Source organism: Eublepharis macularius, chromosome 7 (genome assembly GCF_028583425.1).
Source record: "Eublepharis macularius isolate TG4126 chromosome 7, MPM_Emac_v1.0, whole genome shotgun sequence".
NCBI lineage: Eukaryota > Metazoa > Chordata > Lepidosauria > Squamata > Eublepharidae > Eublepharis > Eublepharis macularius.
In genome coordinates this window covers 94,597,640-94,616,946 of record NC_072796.1, presented here as the reverse complement: position 1 = coordinate 94,616,946, position 19,307 = coordinate 94,597,640, and the positions used below count along the sequence as shown (strand labels likewise).

The 19,307-nt window shown below is 39.7% G+C and overlaps 1 protein-coding gene across 1 annotated transcript; it reads left to right on the top strand.

Moving 5' to 3' along the window:
• The first annotated feature begins 12,170 nt into the window (after nucleotides 1-12,170).
• Nucleotides 12,171-13,824, top strand: TCF24 (transcription factor 24). The gene is made up of 2 exons (XM_054984305.1): nucleotides 12,171-12,554; nucleotides 13,711-13,824. The coding sequence occupies exons 1-2, from the start codon at nucleotides 12,171-12,173 to the stop codon at nucleotides 13,822-13,824; spliced, it is 498 nt and encodes a 165-aa protein (XP_054840280.1).
• Nucleotides 13,825-19,307: the final 5,483 nt, after the last annotated feature.

The window sequence follows — 19,307 nt, the reverse complement described above, 5'->3', positions numbered from 1 at the left end:
TTACTATTTATTAATTATAGGAAGGTATGAAAAATTACTGAAAAATAAGAACTGTGGCTTTCCTCTCTTTGGCAAAGCAAAGGTCAATACTGGCAAATTCTAAAAAAATAATAATAATGGAGGGGAAAGAAAAAATGTATGAAAAGATTGTTTAACCTCTGAGCCTAATGTTTAAATTACTCCCCTCCAGCAAATGGTTACTTTATCCTAACCCAAACAATTTTCATAAAGAACAATTTCAGCATTTGTATCTAGAGAATATAGGCATTGCTTTCAATTGTGCAAATGCCTGCCAGGCTTCTAATGGAAAGATGATTAATTCATAGCACTTGGAACTATTTCCTTGTGGAGAGTGAAATATGGTGCCAGCTAATAGTTTGTTGAGGGCAGCCATTCCCATCTTGTGGGCCACAGGTTGCAAAGCATGGCTCAGTGCCAGAACTGAGTTTTATTTTGAAACAATTTGGGATTTCACATCAAACAAATACATTCATAGACGAGTTCAGAGCTAGGAATCAAATAGAAAGTTGAGGGCAGAGGAAATTAAAATCTTCTAGACATGCCCAGCTAATTTAGTGCACTAAAGAGTGCATAATTATTTGCTCAGAATGTTTCTTGGAAATCAATGGGGCTTTCTTGTAAATAAGAATCCAGTAGCACTGATGTCATTGGGAGAGATGTACATGCTGACTGGGAGAGATGTAGATGTTGAAATCAATTATTAAGGAGCTTAACTCTCGCTGAACATACTTCAAATCTGGGGGAAATGTCTTCAGTTAGTGCTCAGGTAACAGTTGTTGAGCAGTTTTGCGCTTGTCTTCCCGTATCTGTGGAGACGGTGTCTTGTATTCCAATTTAGCATCTCAGTTCTCATGATCTGGTTTCTGTTTGCCTTGCTGTCTTTGGCTCTTCTGAAGAAAGGAACTTTGACTCTTGAAAGTTTATAGGTTGAAAATCTTGTTGGTCTATAAGGTACTGGTATTGGATGCAAATTCTGCTGTTCTACTGCAAACCAACATGGCTACCTACCTGAAACTATCTTTTTGGATCTTCAAGTTACTGTAAAGATTAGCAATTGGAAATTCTGTGGAACTCCTGCTTTTAGGTGGCCACTTTGCACCTATGATAACAGTTTTGCAACAAACTAAAGCAATAGTCTTTTGAAGACCATTTGGTACCTCAGTTAAATGTGTGTGTTGCTGTCTTCTCAGAAACCTTAAATGTACCTTGTCTCACAGGATTCTACGAACAAACCAAAAATACTTTGAACACCACTTGGTAAATCACAGATGTAACCAAAGGAGGTATGCATCAAAATATGACTCACAAACTGTACAATTTTTAACCCACCAGTCAGCGCTTCAAGGAAATAGATGGGTATGCCAAACACTCAAATATCCATGATTACCATGTATCTCCCACTCACCATTCCACAATACAGGGGAAACTGTGTACTGGTTTAATAACCACCTCTCCCTCAACAATGCAAACTTTTGTGGCTTCGTACATGCAGGGGACAAGGTTTGGCTATAAACAGACTAGAACAAGTTTTCCTTGGACTCTTAATTTTTTAAATCATATATTCCTTCATCATAGGACCACAGTATCAGAATTTCTGCATCGCCATCTGGATAAAGCTGGCCAAATAATAGTAGACAGCCCAACATGCTAAGGGTAATAATATACGATACAATGAAACTTACAGTTAAAGATGTAGTAGGATGAAATACAGGAGGTGAAGAACTAGATAATGGATATAGGCAAGCATAATGATAACTTTCATATTTCTTTATGTATTTGTGAAAAACAATAAATATATATATATATTTAACAAAAGGGAAATGTGGATGATCTTGTGTGGTTTGTTTTGATACAAGTGCCCTGCATTTCTTCTCAAGCTTCTCTAATAGCTGCTCAATTTACACCCAGAGAACAGGTACGAATGGAGTCCTTGGATGATGCGGTAGCAAGATCAGGCAACAACTCAAATAGCAGCACCTCCTTGGTGGTTATGAGGAAAGACAGCTCAAGGCATCAGCACAGGCAATCTCCTTGCCTGGCCTATGTAGTAGGGCAGGGGTGCCCAACCCCCTTTCAGTCTTTAGAATTCCTTTAGAATTCTGACACAGAGTGATGGGCACAACCACAAAATGAAGGCGGAGCCAAACACAAAATGTCAAGGAGTGTGGTTATAGTAAATCTTCTGCATTTCAGGCAGAAGCTGTGTTTAACAAGATGCCTTTTAAAGTGAACATAGTATTTTAAAATAGTAAAGAAAACCTTCTGGATCCTGTGGATTTTTACATTGGGTCACCCAAAACTCACCTTACAGTTCAATATCATGTCCATTGCCACAGATTGTACCCAAAAATCATGCACTTATCGCTTTGTGGCACCACCACACGACAAAAGCATGCTTTAAAAGCACAGAAACTCATAGAGCCTCCGGATTTTTACATGGGGTCACTCCAAACTCACCATACATCCCATATCATGTCCATTGCCACAGATTGCACCAAAATAAAATCATGTACCCACCGCTTCGTGGCACCGCTACAGCACAAAAACTTGCTTCAAAGGCACAGATCTTCATGAATCCTCCAGATTTTTTCATGGGGTCACCTAAAACTCACAATACAATACAATATTATGTCTATTGCCACAAATTGCACCAAAAAATGATGCACACAGCACTTTGTGGCACCACCAGAGCGCAAAAACATTTTTCAAAATCATGGATTCTTACAGATCCTCTTCCTTTTAACACAAGGCCACCCAAACTCACCATGCAATCCCATATCATGTCCATTGCCAAAGAATGAACCACAAAATGCCCCCACCTACCATTGGTGAAACCGCTAGGGCACAAAAATGAGTTCAGAAGCACGGATCCTTACAGATCTTCTGGATTTTTACATGAAGTTACCCAAAACACCATGCAATCCCATATCATGTACATAGCCACAGAGTGAACCACAAAAATCATGAACCTTCTGCTTCATGCTATCACCATGGTGCAAAAACATAATTTCAAGTCACAGATCCTGATGGATCCTCAGGATTTGTACGTTGGGTCACCCAGAACTCTCCATACAATCTCTTGTCATGTCCATTGTCATAGATTGCAGCAAAAAACATGCATTGACTGCTTTGTGGTGCCGTCACCGCCTAAAAACATGGTTCAAAAGTATGAATCCTCATTGATCCTCCAGATTTTTACATGGGACCACCCAAAACTCACTATACAACCCCAAATAATGTCTATTGCCACATATTACACCAAAAACTCCTGCACCTGCCGCTTCATGGCATCGCCAAGGTGCAAAAACATGCTTTAAAGGCACAGATCCTCATGGATCCTCCAGATTTTTACATGGGCCATCCAAAACTCAACATTCAGTCCCATATCATGTCTATTGCCACATATTGTACTAAAAATCATGCTCCTGCCACTTTGTGGCATGGCCACGGGGCAAAAACAGGGTTCAAAAGCACAGATCCTTATGGATACTCTGGATTTTTATATGGAGTCAGCCAATCTCCCACCCACCACTTGGTGACACTGCCCTAGAGTAAAAATGTGGTACTAAGCCATGGATCCTCATGGGTCCTCTGAATTTTTACATGATGTTACCCAAAACACCATGCAGTCCCATATCATGTATATTGTCACAGAATGAACCACAAAAAATAGCCACCTACCACTGATGGTACCGCCACAGGGTGAAAACAGAGTTCAAAAGCATGGATCCTCTGGATTTTTACACTGGGTCATCCCAAACTCACCATACAATCTCATATCATGACCATACCCATAGACTGAAGCAAAAATATCGCGCACCCACCACTTTGTGGCACCGCCATGCTGCAAAAACAAGCTTCCAAAGTACAAATCTTCATGGATCCTGCGGATTTTTACACTGGGACATCCAAAACTCACCATACAATCTCATATCATATCCATTGCCAAAGAATGAGCCACAGAAAACACCCACCCACCACTTGGTGGCTTCACCACGCCACAAAAACGTGGTTCAAAATTATGCATCCTTGTGGATCCTGTGGATTTTTGCATGAGGTCATCTAAAACTCATCATACAATCCCATACCATGTCCTTAGCCACAGACTGAACCACAAAAATATCCCACCCACCACTTGGTGGCATTGCCATGTTGTAAAAATCTGGCTTGAATGCACGGATCCTAGTGAATCTTCTAGATTTTTATATGGGTCACCCCTAACTCACTGTACAAACACATAGCATGTCCATAGCCATAGACTGAACCACAAAAATATCCCACCTACCATTTGTTGGGGCCACTACACCACAAAAACCTGGTTTGAATACATGGGTCCTCATGGATCCTGTGGATTTTTACACTGAGTCACCGAAAACTCAACATACAATCCCATACCATGTCCTTACCCACAGACTGAACCACAAAAATATCCCACCCACAAAAGGGGACAAATTTTAATTTTTGTCCCCTTTTCCTTTTCTGTACCCCTTTTCTATTTTAAAAATAAAATTTTAAAAAATCCCACCCACCACATGGTGGCATTGTCTTTGTGCAAAACTGCATTAAATATATGAATCCTCATGGACTGTTATAATCTTTAAAATTGCTCCATCAAATATATGGCAAAATTGCACATGTCATCAATGTCTATGGAGTGATGCACAAAAACGACAGGTGTAGCATTTCATTCTGTGAAAACTGCATTAAAATTCATGGATTGTCATAATTTTTTCATGAAGTCCTATCAAAATTCACTCTCTTATCTCACACCAGAGCCAGTGTTGTGCAGTGGTTAGAGTTTTGGACTAGGATCTGAGAGAACCAAGTTCAGATCCTTGCTGTGACATTGAAACTTGCTGTGTGATGTTGGGCCAGTGAAACACTCTTTCCCTAACCTACTTCACTGAGTTGTTGTGAGGGTAAAATGGAGAACGGGACATTGATATAAGCTACTTTGAGTCCCCCTTGGAGAGAAAGGTGGGGTATAAATGAAGTAAGTGAGTAAATTCAGTTTGTTGTGGATACTGGTGAAACCTGATGAAAAAGGAGGTTTCATTCACATGACCTCCCATTTCCATGTAGAATGTGGGGTGTCGTTGAGCCTTTTCCCGTAATTAGGGACCACAATATTACTTCATTGCATATGTGCAATGTGGCTTGATGGGACACCCAGAGGAGGAAAAATGACCAGAGGCAAAGGATTGAGTGTTCACTACTTGTTGCTTCTTTGGTCCAAATTTGAGCTTCCTAAGGCTTCTTTTTGTTATAAAAACCAAGTAGCTGTACATAATTTGCAGTTTCCCATTCACAAAGTAAACAGTAGCAGTGCACAAACACATATGCACACAAATCTGGGAAATCTGGTTGCAGGTTTCAGGGATCACCCCAGAAATCTGGGATTCCTGAAATCCAAGAAATATTCTCTAATCGAGTGAAGACAGATCAGAGAATCCTGGATGTATTTGGCAATGGACAAACTGTGGCTATGGGCATGACATGGGATTGTATGGTGAGAAGGATCCGTGGTTTTGAAGCATGTTTTTATATCATGCCAGTTCCACAAAGTGGTGGGTGTATGATTTTTTAGTGCAATCTGTGGCAATAGACCTTATATGGGATTGCATAGTATTAGGTAGCTCCATGTAAAAATCAGAAGGATCAAGAGGATCCATGCTTTTGAACCATGTTTTTAGGCAGTGGCAGTGCCACAAAGCAGTCAATGCATGGTTTTTGCAACAGTCTGTGGATATGGGCATGACACAGGATTGTATGTTGAGTTTTGGGTGACCCCATGTAAAAATCAGGATGATCTGTGATGACCGCTGCTTTTGAAGCACGTTTTTGCACCGGGGGAGTGCCACGAAGCAGTAGGTGCATAATTTTGGGGGGTGCAATCTCTGGCAAGGGACACGACATGGGATAGTATTGGGAGTATTGTAAAAATCCAGAGGATCCATGAGGAGCCATGCTTTGAAGCACGTTTTTGTGCAGGTTTTGTGCGGTCCCACAAAGCGGTGGGTGCATGATTTTTTTGGTGAAATCTGTGGCAATGGACATGATATTGGTGGGTATGGTGAGTTTGGGGTGACCCCAGGTAAAAATCTGGAGAATCCGTGTTTTTGAAGCACATTTTTGCACCGTGGTGATGCCACGAAGCGGTGGATGCATGATTTTTTTAGGTGCAACCTGTGGCAATAGACCTGATATTGATGGGTATGGTGTTTTGAGTAAGCCCATGTAAAAATCCAGAGGATCCGTGAGATTTCAAGCTTTCATCTGACGTTTTGGTGTCGTAGCGGCACCACAGAGGGGTAGGTGTGTGATTATTTGGGTGCTGTCTGTAGACTAGGACATGTTCTATAATATGAAGGCCTTTTTGTTTTGTTTCAATATAAGTAAAAATCATATGAATTCATGCGGATCCGTTTAAAATCATCTGGAGTCGACTTCTACCGGCTTTCCTTGATATCCAGCCTCTGGCTCCTTGCAGGGGAGAAGGTTTGAGCTCGCCTGCGAGGACACCAGGCGACGCGAGAAGAGGAGGAGCAGCCAAGCCGGAGTTGAGCGGCTCCTCCTAGTCCCATAAAAAGGACCGGCTCGGCTCCCACGCCGGGCTACATTGGCGCTGCTCTGCCGTCTTCCTCCCAGTCGGGCAATACAGCCAGAAGGCAAAGTAAGTCCTTTCTTCTGTAACTTTCTGCTCTGCTCTAGCAGCCAATTGCTCTGCTTTCAGAGGGGCGGATTTGGCCCCCTGCTTCGACGGCAAATATTGTTGCAGCCTTAGAAGCCCGTCTCAACCATACCAGGTTGAAGGCAAACCCTTCACTGGAACTTATTGCCAAGTCCAAATGTTGCTCACTTCGCATCCCAGGGTCACTTGGAAGTGAGAGTGACATCCAAGCAGCCCGTCTAGAGTAGCCTGAAGGAAAGGGTTGGCGAACCTGGGAGGAAGGGCAGGCAGAAACGGAAGGCAAGTTAGAAAGAATTCGTTTCAGGTGGGTAGCCGTGTTAGTCTGTAGTGGAGCAGCCAGATTAAGGTGAGGCTGGACCCGAATCTTGCTCTCAGAAGGAGTTAGTGACTTCTCCTTAACCATCTTCTCCTGCTTGCCATGAGAGTGGTAACAAGCGGGTTTTTACACCTTTTCCTTGCATCACTGTATACGAAGTCGGTCTTTTAACCTGCGGTTAGTGATCGGGGTTAGGGAGCGAGAGATGTAAATCTCTGAGTTTATGTAGCTCTCCGCGCTGTCAGAAGTTTCTGCTTTTTAGTATGTGAAATCAACAAGAGACAAACGTCGGAGGGTTTTTAAAAAGTTATAAAAGGGGGAGAGACGGTTGCAGTCTTCTCCAGCTCTAAGTAGCCTCCAAGGTGGCATCATTCATGATCGATCTGCCAAGAGCGAGGAGAAGTTTTTTTGCAGGGGACGTGTTTACACCCCAGTTGTAAACACGTTGGGATGCCCTTCGAGTCAAGTTGTACGTAAGGCTCAAGGAAAGTACGACCCCCGGGACCTTGGAAAGCACCTCTTTGGTTGGGCTGCCCAGCAAAAAAAAAAAAAAAAAAAAAAGGCGGGGGAGAATGACGCTTTAAAAACATTACCTAGAAATGGTCTTTTACTGAAAAACTGCTGTTAACTCAATCCCTGACTTAGTTGCAAATAATATTCTTGCATAAATTACGCTCTTTATTTTAGGATGCATTCCAAGTGGGGAGCCACGTTAGTCCGTTGCAACCCAAACAGACTTCGTTTGTAAATCTGATGAAGTGGAATCTAGCCCGTGAAAGCTTTAGCTTCAGAGGTGCCTGAAGACTCTGTTATATTTCAAGAGTTTTCTTCTAAAAAAGTTAGAATTTCAAACCTAAAATCAGTTCTCTCTTGGCTGTTTCAGATTCCCGGAGTTTCCAGATAAACATATTTTGGTTTGAGATGTGCTTCCATTCACTTATTTGTGAAGTCCCTCCACTCTAGACTAATGGAGTTCAGCTAAATGGTTACATGGAATATTGGTATTAAAGTCAATTTGTTACAGTTTCTTTCTTCTGGTTGATTGGCATTGCTTGTAGCAGCAAAGAGATCCTAAAAGCCCAATAAATACACAGAGGCAGTGGATTTAATTGTCAAGGATCAGTCAGCTGTATCCCGCAACCTGTAAACTCCCCTTTATCACCATCTAACATTTTGAATCCTTCATGTAAAACAGTTCTTATCAGTAAAGGATTAATACCTCCACAGCTGTTTAACATTTGTTTTGTTGATTGCATTTGCTACCAAATATTTCTGCTAATTACATAGAATGGAAAATAAAAGAATTAATTTAAACACAAAATGTCCACATTTTACATAAGTTCAGTGGTGCAAGTAACTTTACCTGAGCTGCTGTGTTCAGCAAAACAAATGGAAGTAGAAGAGCAAAAATTGGAAAGACAAAAAATGATTGACTGGACAATAACTATTTGTAAGTAATATTATTAAATTTTATTGATACTACTGCATTCAGAAAATCATAAAACTAGTAAAGGTTTATAAATTGTGGATGAGAGACACCATAGGCTTTAGATCCAGAGGAGTTAGCCGTGTTAGTCTGTAGTAGCAAAATCAAAAAGAGTCCAGTAGCACCTTTAAGACTAACCAATTTTATTATAGCATAAGCTTTCGAGAATCAAGTTCTCTTCGTCAGATCAGGCATCTGACGAAGAGAACTTGATTCTCGAAAGCTTATGCTATAATAAAATTGGTTAGTCTTAAAGGTGCTACTGGACTCTTTTTGACCATAGGCTTTGTTCTGTTATTTCCCTGTGTGTAAATAATAGGAATATCTGCTTCTTTTTCAGAAGTGGATTCTCCTTCCATCCTTTGAGTACAACTGTAACAACAAAATGGCTCTGGCTGTACAGTATGCACCATTATATATCCTTTCATAGTTCTGTGGTCAATGCGTACCTGTTAGAGTGAATGGCTGCAGTCTGGTGAATGTTATTCTCATAGGAATGTCAACTGTCCCAAAACTCATAAATATAGGAGTTATTGCTTATGGGCCAACTAAATGTAACTGATAATGTTCACTTGTGTATGTTCAAAAAGGTGGGAGAAACAAATTGTTTTTCAACATTAAAAAAATCATCCACAACCCATAATTTTGTCATCACCAAAAAAAATCCCCATAGATATACCAGCAGTTTTACAGTTTGCTTTAAACATGAGCTGCTACAAGTCCAACAACCAATTTTTAAAAGTAAAAAACCACATTAAATATATACTTTTAAAAGATCTATGAATTAGAGCTATTCATCAGCATATAAAAACATAATCACTCTGTATTCCAATCTTAACATAGTTGTAACTGGGGCCTGTGCAATCCAATAGGCCATACAGGAAGCTGCCTGAGGCAAGAACTCCATGAACTCCTAGGCTACTCTGGAAAATCTTGGGGGAGAGAAACTCCCCTCTCTGCTCCACTGTAGACCACTTCCCTCTCAAGTTCATTGTAGCTAATTTCCCTTTCTTACACATACAAGGGAGTGAAAGTCTTCATTTATTTGTATGGAGCTTGGAAGTGTGTCACTCTGAAATTGGGGGAAGCTCTTGAGAAGGGAACAGAATTCATCTCTGCTCAGAACTTCTTGTCCCAATGGTCTGAGATGAGTAGAGCTATGTGTGTCCCTCAGTCCTTTCCCAACTGCAGCCCCATCTTTTGACCTCATATGAAGAAAACCTTGAGGAATAACATATATACACTCCCTTTCCCTCTTATACACATCACATACCACAAGCTATGGGGAAGAAATCGCAGCTAAGTTTTGTTCTCTGTTACAAACTGGTTCCATAGTTTTGCTAGTTTTTGTCCAACAAGATGCATTACAATATATTTTTATTTTTCTGTCAATTATATATAATTGACAGAATTATATATAATTGCGGAATGCGGTTACTTAAATATATACAGTGGGTGCAATTCAGCAAAAAAAAATAGCCATTAAGGCGCAAAAAAATTGAAGTGTATAGCTAAATGCAGATGGCACACTTACTTGGAAGTAAGCCCCCATAAACTTGGTGGGATTTACTTCTGAGTAAACACAGTTGGAATTGTACTATATACACCTTTCAAGAAGCAACCCCTGAAGGTCAGGATGGAGACCTTTGGATGGAGTAGCATATGGTACAATAAAAATCTAGAGTACAGTAGAAAATTAAAATGAGCAAAGCTTCTTTGCATGTTCAAAAACAATTTAGCCATGTGCATAGGCTTCTTTGATTCATGGTCAATATATATCCGTATGCGTGCACACAGATATGATTTCTGTCTATCAATATGCAATTAACCACACAACTAGTTTTGCATAGCCAAGTGAACAACCACAAGCCGCAGAGCTAACTGCTGTTAACAAAAAAGGCAAAAAAATCCACTGGGTGTGCCTAAAGTATTTTTTTGGACCTTAGCCAATTTGTAATGAGATCCATTCACAGACACAAAACCATTACAATATAAATATTTATCGGAGCAAGATCAAAATGTACTTTCTACACAAACATGTTAAAAGACTCTTCCATTACAAAAAGGCAGATTTTTATCTTTCCTCCTTTTCAGTCATTTATAGTAATTTATAGATTAACCAATTTTCAGATTAAGTACAGATCCAATCCAGTCTTACTTAAGTAGTTTGATTTTAACGATGCTGAATTACAATCCTTAACAAGAATTTTCCAAGAGACTCCCCTGTTAATGCGATTATCATTCATCTTTTTTATAGCTGCTGCACAAACAAGGCAGAATTTTCTGACTAATAAAAATGTTTATTTATCTGAAAATGTCTTTTATTGATGCTAATAATTTGTAAAGTGGGGGTCTCAGCCATGTAGAATTAAAACAGAATTTTGGGATAATTATATGGGCTATTCGAATCCAAACATTTTTTGATCTAATTTATTCCCATTATTTATTTCACTGCCAGATTCTTTTGCCAAAAGCCACATTAACACACAAAAAAAGAAAAAAGGATATTAAGCTGTTTACAATTTTATTTCTACTCTAATACCATTTGTTTTCACTTTTATTTCCACAGGAGCATTGATTTATGAATTACAAAATAAACTGTCAAAGTCACAACCCACTTATTAGACTCAGATTGATTCTGTATATTTTGAAGATTTTGTATGCTTTTAAAGGTGCCATAATTAACAGATATTCACCACAGAATGATAAATTATGATCCAGATATATGTACTAGGATTCTTTAGAACAATCCCTCTGTTGATAATTGGATAATAACTTTCATTTGACATGACTCAGCTTCTGTTAGTAAATAGGGAGAAACTGATTCTATAACAGACATAGCTGTTCCTATATCTCAATTCCTAACATGTTTACTAGAAAGTAAGTCCATTAGTTTCAGAGAGGGTGATTTTCAAATTAGTAACAATGTAATCCTCTGCAGAGTTACTCCATTCTAAGCCCAATGAAATTGATCAACTTCAATGGACTTAGACTGGAGTAATTCTACATACGACTGCACACTAAGTGTGCTCCATACTGAGTTCTGTTTTGCATATGACCAACCAGGTTTTTTAAAAAACATGATAGAAATATGATACTTGTGAACCAGATGTTTCTTCTATATGCCAAGATCACAGGCCTTGCCATCACAAATATTTCTAAACTGGGTTGCAATTTCTGTTTGTGTTATATTGTTCCAATAAACTATTAATTTAACTTTAGAAGGCTCCCCCCTCGAGTGGCCAGCTATGCAAAGTGAATGGAAGACTGACAGAAAGGGTTCAATGAATTAATCACCTTTTATTTATTCCTTGAAAAGAATCATAAACCTTTTTTCTATGCTGAAAAGTGATGCAGAAATGTTATGTTTGTGCCGCTTGTGTTTGTTTTTAAATATTTATACTGTATTTATTATGTTTTAAATTGTGCTTGTAATTTTAATGTCTATAAATGTGATCCGCCCTGAGCCTGCTGGTGTGGGGAGGGCGGAATACAAATTTAAACAAACAAACAAACATAGAATCAGGTCACAATGTAATTACAGCAATAATTTTTTTTTAAAAAAAAACTTCTTCAGGCAGCAGTCCTAAGAACAAAGCCTCCGAAATACACACTGGATTTCTCCTTGATGTCTGCAGGTTCATCATCTCCCATCCATGGACTATAGACACGTATCTGAGAAATGCAAGGAGCTCTCCGTGCCTTGCTCGGACTCCAACTCCCTGCTAGCCTCAGTTTCTGGCACCAATTCCTGTTCCTCGTCTTTGGCTGGACAACGGGCTGGGACAACCCTGGGGAGACCAGCTGCTGCCAACGCAGCCCGAGAGCGCAGCCGAGTGCAGACCCTACGGCATGCCTTCCTAGAGCTGCAGCGAACCCTGCCCTCCGTGCCACCTGACACCAAGCTCTCTAAACTGGACGTGCTGCTTCTGGCCACTACTTACATTGCTCACCTCACCCGCAGCCTGCAGGATGAAGAGGAGCTGCCTGGAGAGAGCTTGGGCATGCTGAGAGGAGATGGCTACCTTCATCCGGTTAAGGTAAGCCAAGGGGAAAGCTCCCATTAGACCAAATTAAGTTAGAGTGTGAAAGCTTACACAGAATTCTTCATCCGAAAGAACCCAAAGTAGCTAGACTCGGCTGTGTACCTATCAAGGTGACTAATAATTGAGAAAATTTCATACCTCATCTCTAATCCTATTCCTTAGCCAGATGACTCTTTCTCATCTTATTTTCTTATGGAGTTTTCACATGTGATGTGCAGTCCATAGTCTGCATGTTTATTTCTATTGCTTTCTGTTAATGGTATTTAGAATTGCACTCTTAAAACTCTTTCTACATCTGTAATTTGAAAGTTAAACCTATATTTATTAGTCTGTGCATTCAATTTAAAATTAGCCTTCTGCTGCTGCTTATCTCACAATAACAATTACATTTGCACAAGTGCGTGCAAGAGGTCCAATGTTGCTTTAAATATCAAAACCTTTCTCTTTTCCTATGTTACTATTCTTTAAACATTCCAGCTTCAGTGATATTTTTTTTGAATTGGTCAGTAGTTTGTGGGTGATTGCAACTTGTTTAACATTGGATGTTGATTTTATCAGGGTTTCCCCACTCATGACTTATTTTTCTTTTACCTAATTGCAAGCTTTTTGCAGAGATCTGCTGAATTTAAATTTGGAAATAATCACAATAGCTATAATTTACATATTGTATGTGATAGCAGAACATATCAATAAGAATTTTAAAAAATTAATGAGACAATAATAATATAATAACATTCGATTTATACACCGCCCTTCAGGACAACTTACTGCCACACTTACAGCAGTTTACAAAGTGTGTAGTTATTATCCTCACGACAATCACCCTGTGAGGTGAGTGGGGCTGAGAGAGCTCCTAAAAGCTGTGACTGACCCAAAGTTACACAACTAGCTTCAAGCGGAGGAGTAGAGAATCAAACCCGGTTCTCTAGAACAGAGTCTTTAACCAGACCACTAAACTGACTCTCACAATAGCCATGTTTTTTCACAAAAAACTGACCCTCTGTTATTCATTGTCTAGAGCTGGTAAATACTTCCGGAAACAATAGATACCTCTAGCATTTTGTGTGTGATCTCAGAATTATCTAATTTGTTCAACTCATGACTCCTAAGCAATACTAACCAATTGTGCATCCTTTATTTTTTCTTATAGAAATGGCCAATGAGATCAAGATTATACATTGGAGCCACAGGACAGTTTTTGAATAACCCCATGCAAACAGATAATGCAAATCAAGGAGAAACATCAGCAAATTCACAAATGTAACCTCCATTTTTCTTCTGAATATTCTTGTATTTATTATGCCAGATATATTTAAATTAAAGGTGCATCTTCCATCCACTGCAATATTTCTTCCAAAGATAGATATGACTGATGACCTGAAACAGTTGGTCAGACTGAAATATAGGTGTGGTTCCCACATGCACTTTTTTTAATGAACAGAAGTAATCTCCTTGTATGGGCAGCATAATGTGCAAGCTAGAAGGACACAACTTTCACAATTAGTGAAATAGCCAAATGTAATTTTCATTTTGAAAATACTGGTTCTCGGGAGATCCATGAGCTTCTGGGTCATGTTATGCTGCTTGTACAAAGAATTCCATTTTATTTGAGGAGGAAATGACTAAATATAATGTGAACTATACTAGAGCCTTTCCAGATCAACACAATGGAAAATCTACAATCATTTAAATCAATGAGCAGGCTTGCCAGTAACTTCACTGAAATGTGAACTTCATCCCATAATTGTTATCTCAGTGATGAACACACACACATCAGGAACTACAGATGCGGATTGTAGTTTAGCACACACATACAGGCTTTCTGCAACACAAGAGCCCTACTAGTACTGACCATCTGTCTCCCATTTCCAGCAGTGGTCACCTTGATGCCTCCCAAAGAACATCAGCAGGAAGTCAACCTGCCACCTTTTTTGCCCCCAGCATCTGGTCTTCAGAGAAATAACTGCCAGTGAACATGTAGGTTCAGCCTTGCTATTGCATCTGTGTGACTGCTCAGGATACACCAGTTTTTTAAAATCTCAGTAGGATTTACAATGTGGTTCGGGTGGTCATAGTGAAGAGCAGATATAAGAAATAGCACAATTCTGGATCTGTACAAACATGGACCTCGCACATGAGATTTTATATCACAGCTTAAATGTATAGTATTAGAGTGTCAGTGCAATGAAACCTAATTTGAAAAGCTACAAGCACTTCCCTAAAAAGGTGTCCCTATAAAATATGCAACCCTTCTGCACTAGGTATTGTCACATAGAAAATCTAATACATATTTTCCCTCAGACTTATCTCATATGAGAGCCCTGCTGGAACAGACCATCTATCTCCCATTTATTGTGCATCGTCTCTCTGATGAAATGAATGTGAGTTCATAATAAAATGAGTTACTCTAAAACAAACTACCAGTGTGGCATAAGTCAATTTACAAATTGATTCCAACAATAATATATGCTTATAATTATTAATGCAAATGTGATTTGGGGCTGTATCAACAGAAGTATAATGTACAGATCACGCAAAGTGATGGTACCGCTTTACTCTGCTCTGGTTAGACCTCACCTAGAGTATTGTGTTAATTTTTGAGCACCACAATTTAAGAAGGATATAGACAAGCTGAAACATGTCCAGAGGAGGGCAACAAAGATGGTGAGGGGTCTGGAGACCAAGTCCTATAAGGAAAGGTTGAAGGAGCTCAGTATGTTTAGCCTGGAGAGGAGATGACTGAGAGGTGATATAACCATCTTCAAGTATTTGAAGGGCTGTCATATAGGGGATGGTGTGGGGTTGTTTTCTGTTGCCCCAGGTCTTATTTCTTATATTTCTAGTCCAACCCCCAGCACAATGCAGAAAATTCACAACTACTTCCCTCAGAGCCAACAGGTTGAACTTAAACCGAAAGAGTTTTCAGCTAAACATTAGGAAGAACTTCCTGACAGTTCGAGCGGTCCCTCAGTGGAACAAGCTTCCTTGGGAGGAGGTGGCCTCTCCTTCTTTGGAAGTTTTTAAGCAGAAGCTAGAAAGCCATCTGGCAGCAATGCTGATTCTATGAACGTAGGCAGATCATGAGAAGGAGGGCAGGAAGGGTTACATCAGTGCTTAGTTCTTGTAGCCTCTTCTTACACACCCAGGGTAATGCTGATTGCCACTTTGGGGTCAGGAAGCAATTTTCTCCAGGCCAGTTTGGCTAGAGATCCCGGCAGTGTTTTGCCATCTTCTGGGCATGCAGCAGGGGTCACTGGGGTGTGTGGGGGGAGGTAGTTGTGAATTTCCTGCATTGTGCCAGGGGTTGGACTAGATGACCCTGGAGATCCCTTCCAACTCTATGATTCTATGAGCTAAACTACATGAGATGCCAAACACGTGTTGGGTTCCCACAAGGTTACCTGGGAAGTGTAGTTGGGCCTGCAGCAGCAGGGCCAGAAGGACAGGAGGGAGAGTCAGCGAGGGGAGCCGAAAGTTGACAGGCGGCTAGCAGTGGCAGAAGGAGCTGCTGAGGCTGCTACTGCTGCCACTAAACTCAACCATCCCTTCTCAGCTGCTGCTGGCTTGACTACACTTCCCAGGTAAACTTGCAGGAACCTGACACGTGTCGGGTGTCTCATATAGTTTAGCTCTATAATTCTATGATTCTATTGTTAGCACTTACCTTTATTATTGTCTTATGGCTTGAAATGTACTAGGTGTTTGAAAGAAAGAGACTATGCTACCATACACATGTATGTTTTATATGTGGAAAAAACTGATGTATTCATTCCCCAAACAGAGCTTGCATGTTTTTGTTAGCAAAGTTCAAACATTTGCTGTATGTAAGCAAAAGTAATTAATTAAAAGTGCAGCAAGAGGCTCACCCAATTGTCTATTCTTATTTGATGTACTATATTATACATGATTTGCAGAGCAACAGTACATGTAATTTTTATATTAAATAACCTAAAAATGACGGAAAGTTATAAAAGTCACGGAAATACAAAAGTTCCCTGGGAAGACAAGAGAACAAAAGCGCATTTAAGAATATTTGGGAAGCTAGTTCATTGATGTAGAACAGGGCAAATTATAATTGTATCATATCTTGCAATGTTTGGGTGTTCTTAAAATAGTTGTGGTAATGTCCTTGGGCCCTTAAATCACAGTGTTAATTTGTATCTGTTATCTCCATGACTGATCCATGGAACCTTTTAACATTGCATCCCCGTGACTTTGTCCTGGAAAAAGTACCTCCTGTTTGACGAGGACTAATTTCCCATTTGCCAATGCCTTCATTTTTAGGCACTGCTACTTAAAAAAAATATTTTAGTAACCTCAATAAATTTCATCACATATAATATTTATATATTATATATCCAAACTTATTTAAAATCAGACTACACACACACACACACACGCTAGAGGACAAGGAAAATATGGAGCATGTATAAATGGGAGATTATCCATTATATAGCCACCAAGTTCTAACAGGCTGTGTGATTACTTTTTTTTTTTTAACTTCCCCTCAAGGTTCTCATGGTGATATATCAAAACCATGACAGTCCCTCACATGGTCACCAAACCTTGTTAGATTTTTCAGAATGATGAAGCATCATGATGAACTGGTGAGAGCCAGTTTGGTGTAGTGGTTAAGAGCGCGGGACTCTAATCTGGAGAGCTGTGTTTGATTCCCCACTCCTCCACTTGAAGCCAGCTGGGTGACCTTGGGTCAGTCACAGCTTCTAGGAGCTCTCTCAGCCCCACCCACCTCACAGGGTGTTTTGTTGTGGAGATAATAATGGCATGCTTTGTAAACCGCTCTGAGTGAGCATTAAGTTGTCCTGAAGGGTGGTATATAAATCGAATGTTGTTGTTATTATAGATTTTGATATCTTTTAGAGTGGGGATGGTAAAGTTCATCCATCTAACCCACTGGCGTGTAGCAGCCTCAGAACACAAGTCTTGTCCTCTCCATGGGGTTGATGTGGGTCTTCTTTGGCTTTGCCTTTTGTTCCCAGATACATTGCTGAACAGTGGCCCCATTTAGGAATAGAAGTGGGAGCAACTGCATGTTCTGCTAGGTTTTAGATCACATGTATTTCTCAAAAATCCTTATCACTCCATCAGATGTATTGGTTCTATGCAGAGTGATTATAGCTATAATTAAGAACAGTTATATGGGTGAATATACTAGGAATAGGTACAAAAGGCAGAAAAATTGACCAGAGTTCATAATGTTATATTTTTTAAGAGGTATAAAAGAAAATAGCCAAAATAAATGCTCTTAAAATATACTCATTTTTTCCTTTTTTCTGTTGCAATTTCATGTTGAATATATTCAAGACTAATAGTGCTCTCTATTCTAAGCATACTTATACCCTTTTAAGTTTATTGTAGTCAATAGGCTTAGAAATGTGTAACTCTGTTTAGGGTTGCAGAGTTTGTTTTTAAATCCAGGTATGAATCTTCCCGTTACCACCATGTCTTTCTTCCTTCCATCACTAGAATCCACAAAGAGGCTCCAGCCATATAGTCCTCCAAATTGTGCAAAATATGTTTCCATGGGCACTTCAGGGACAACAGCTCAGCCCACCTGCCCCAGGCATGCTACCACAGATATCCTGTTACCCTCTCCTGTCCCCCCAAGTCCTAGCCTAATGATCCCCCATCAAAATGTATAGTTGTCTCATAGTTGCCGATACCTACCTTGTGTTTTTGGCATGTTGGAGGAGAAAAAATAACATATTTAGAGCCATAATTTGAAATAAGTGATGACTTTAATCTCATTTTTTTCTATTCATTTACTTTTCTCCCCCTGCTCCCCCCTCCTCAACACTTTACTTTGCACAAAGACATCTCTGTTCTAAGTGGTCTCTAAGGGAACAAATGGTGATTGGCAGAGAATACATTAACACAGAAAATATTTAACTTGAGGGTATAGTATTGTAATTATAGCTGTATATATAAGCCAAAGAGTGCTGCACAGGCTATTTTGAACATGCACAGTATTATGTATATTATTTTATTTATATATTTGTTTCCAGTTGTCCACCAGGATGGACCTGTTTTATTTAATCTTGTACAGCAACATTAACTGAAGTTGCTATATAAATAAAAAAACTTTATAAATGTATGTGCATTATATATTTATGGAAACAAAAGCTGTGATAACAGCAGTAAAGTGTTTTTTTAAGAGTTTATATTAAATCTTATTTTACATGGTTAGTTAAAATAAATGTTGAGGACTAAGCACAGTAGAAGCCAGTTATTTTAAACTGTATTTGTAATACCTTTTTGGAAAGAAATACAAAATACAATAAGAAAAGCTGCCCTGGCATATGTCTTGTCAGAGATGACACAAGGACTCTCAAACAAATTGTCACCAACCCCATGCTCATAAAAGAAGACTAGTCAGTCAGTTGTTATTAAGGCTCAGAAGCCATACAGAAGCACCCCCCCCCACACACACACACATACACTGTTATTATACCAATAACAGCCAGTTTGGTGTAGTGGTTAAGAGCGCAGGACTCTAATCTGGAGAACCGGGTTTGATTCCTCACTCCTCCACTTGAAGCCAGCTGGGTGACCTTGGGTCAGTCACAGCTTCTAGCTCTCTCAGCCCCACCCACCTCACAGGGTGTTTTGTTGTGGGGATAATAACATACTTTGTAAACCGCTCTGAGTGGGTGTTAAGTCATCCTGAAGGGCGGTATATACATTGAATGTTGTTGTTGTTGTTAATCACTAGTCTTGCCAGATGTC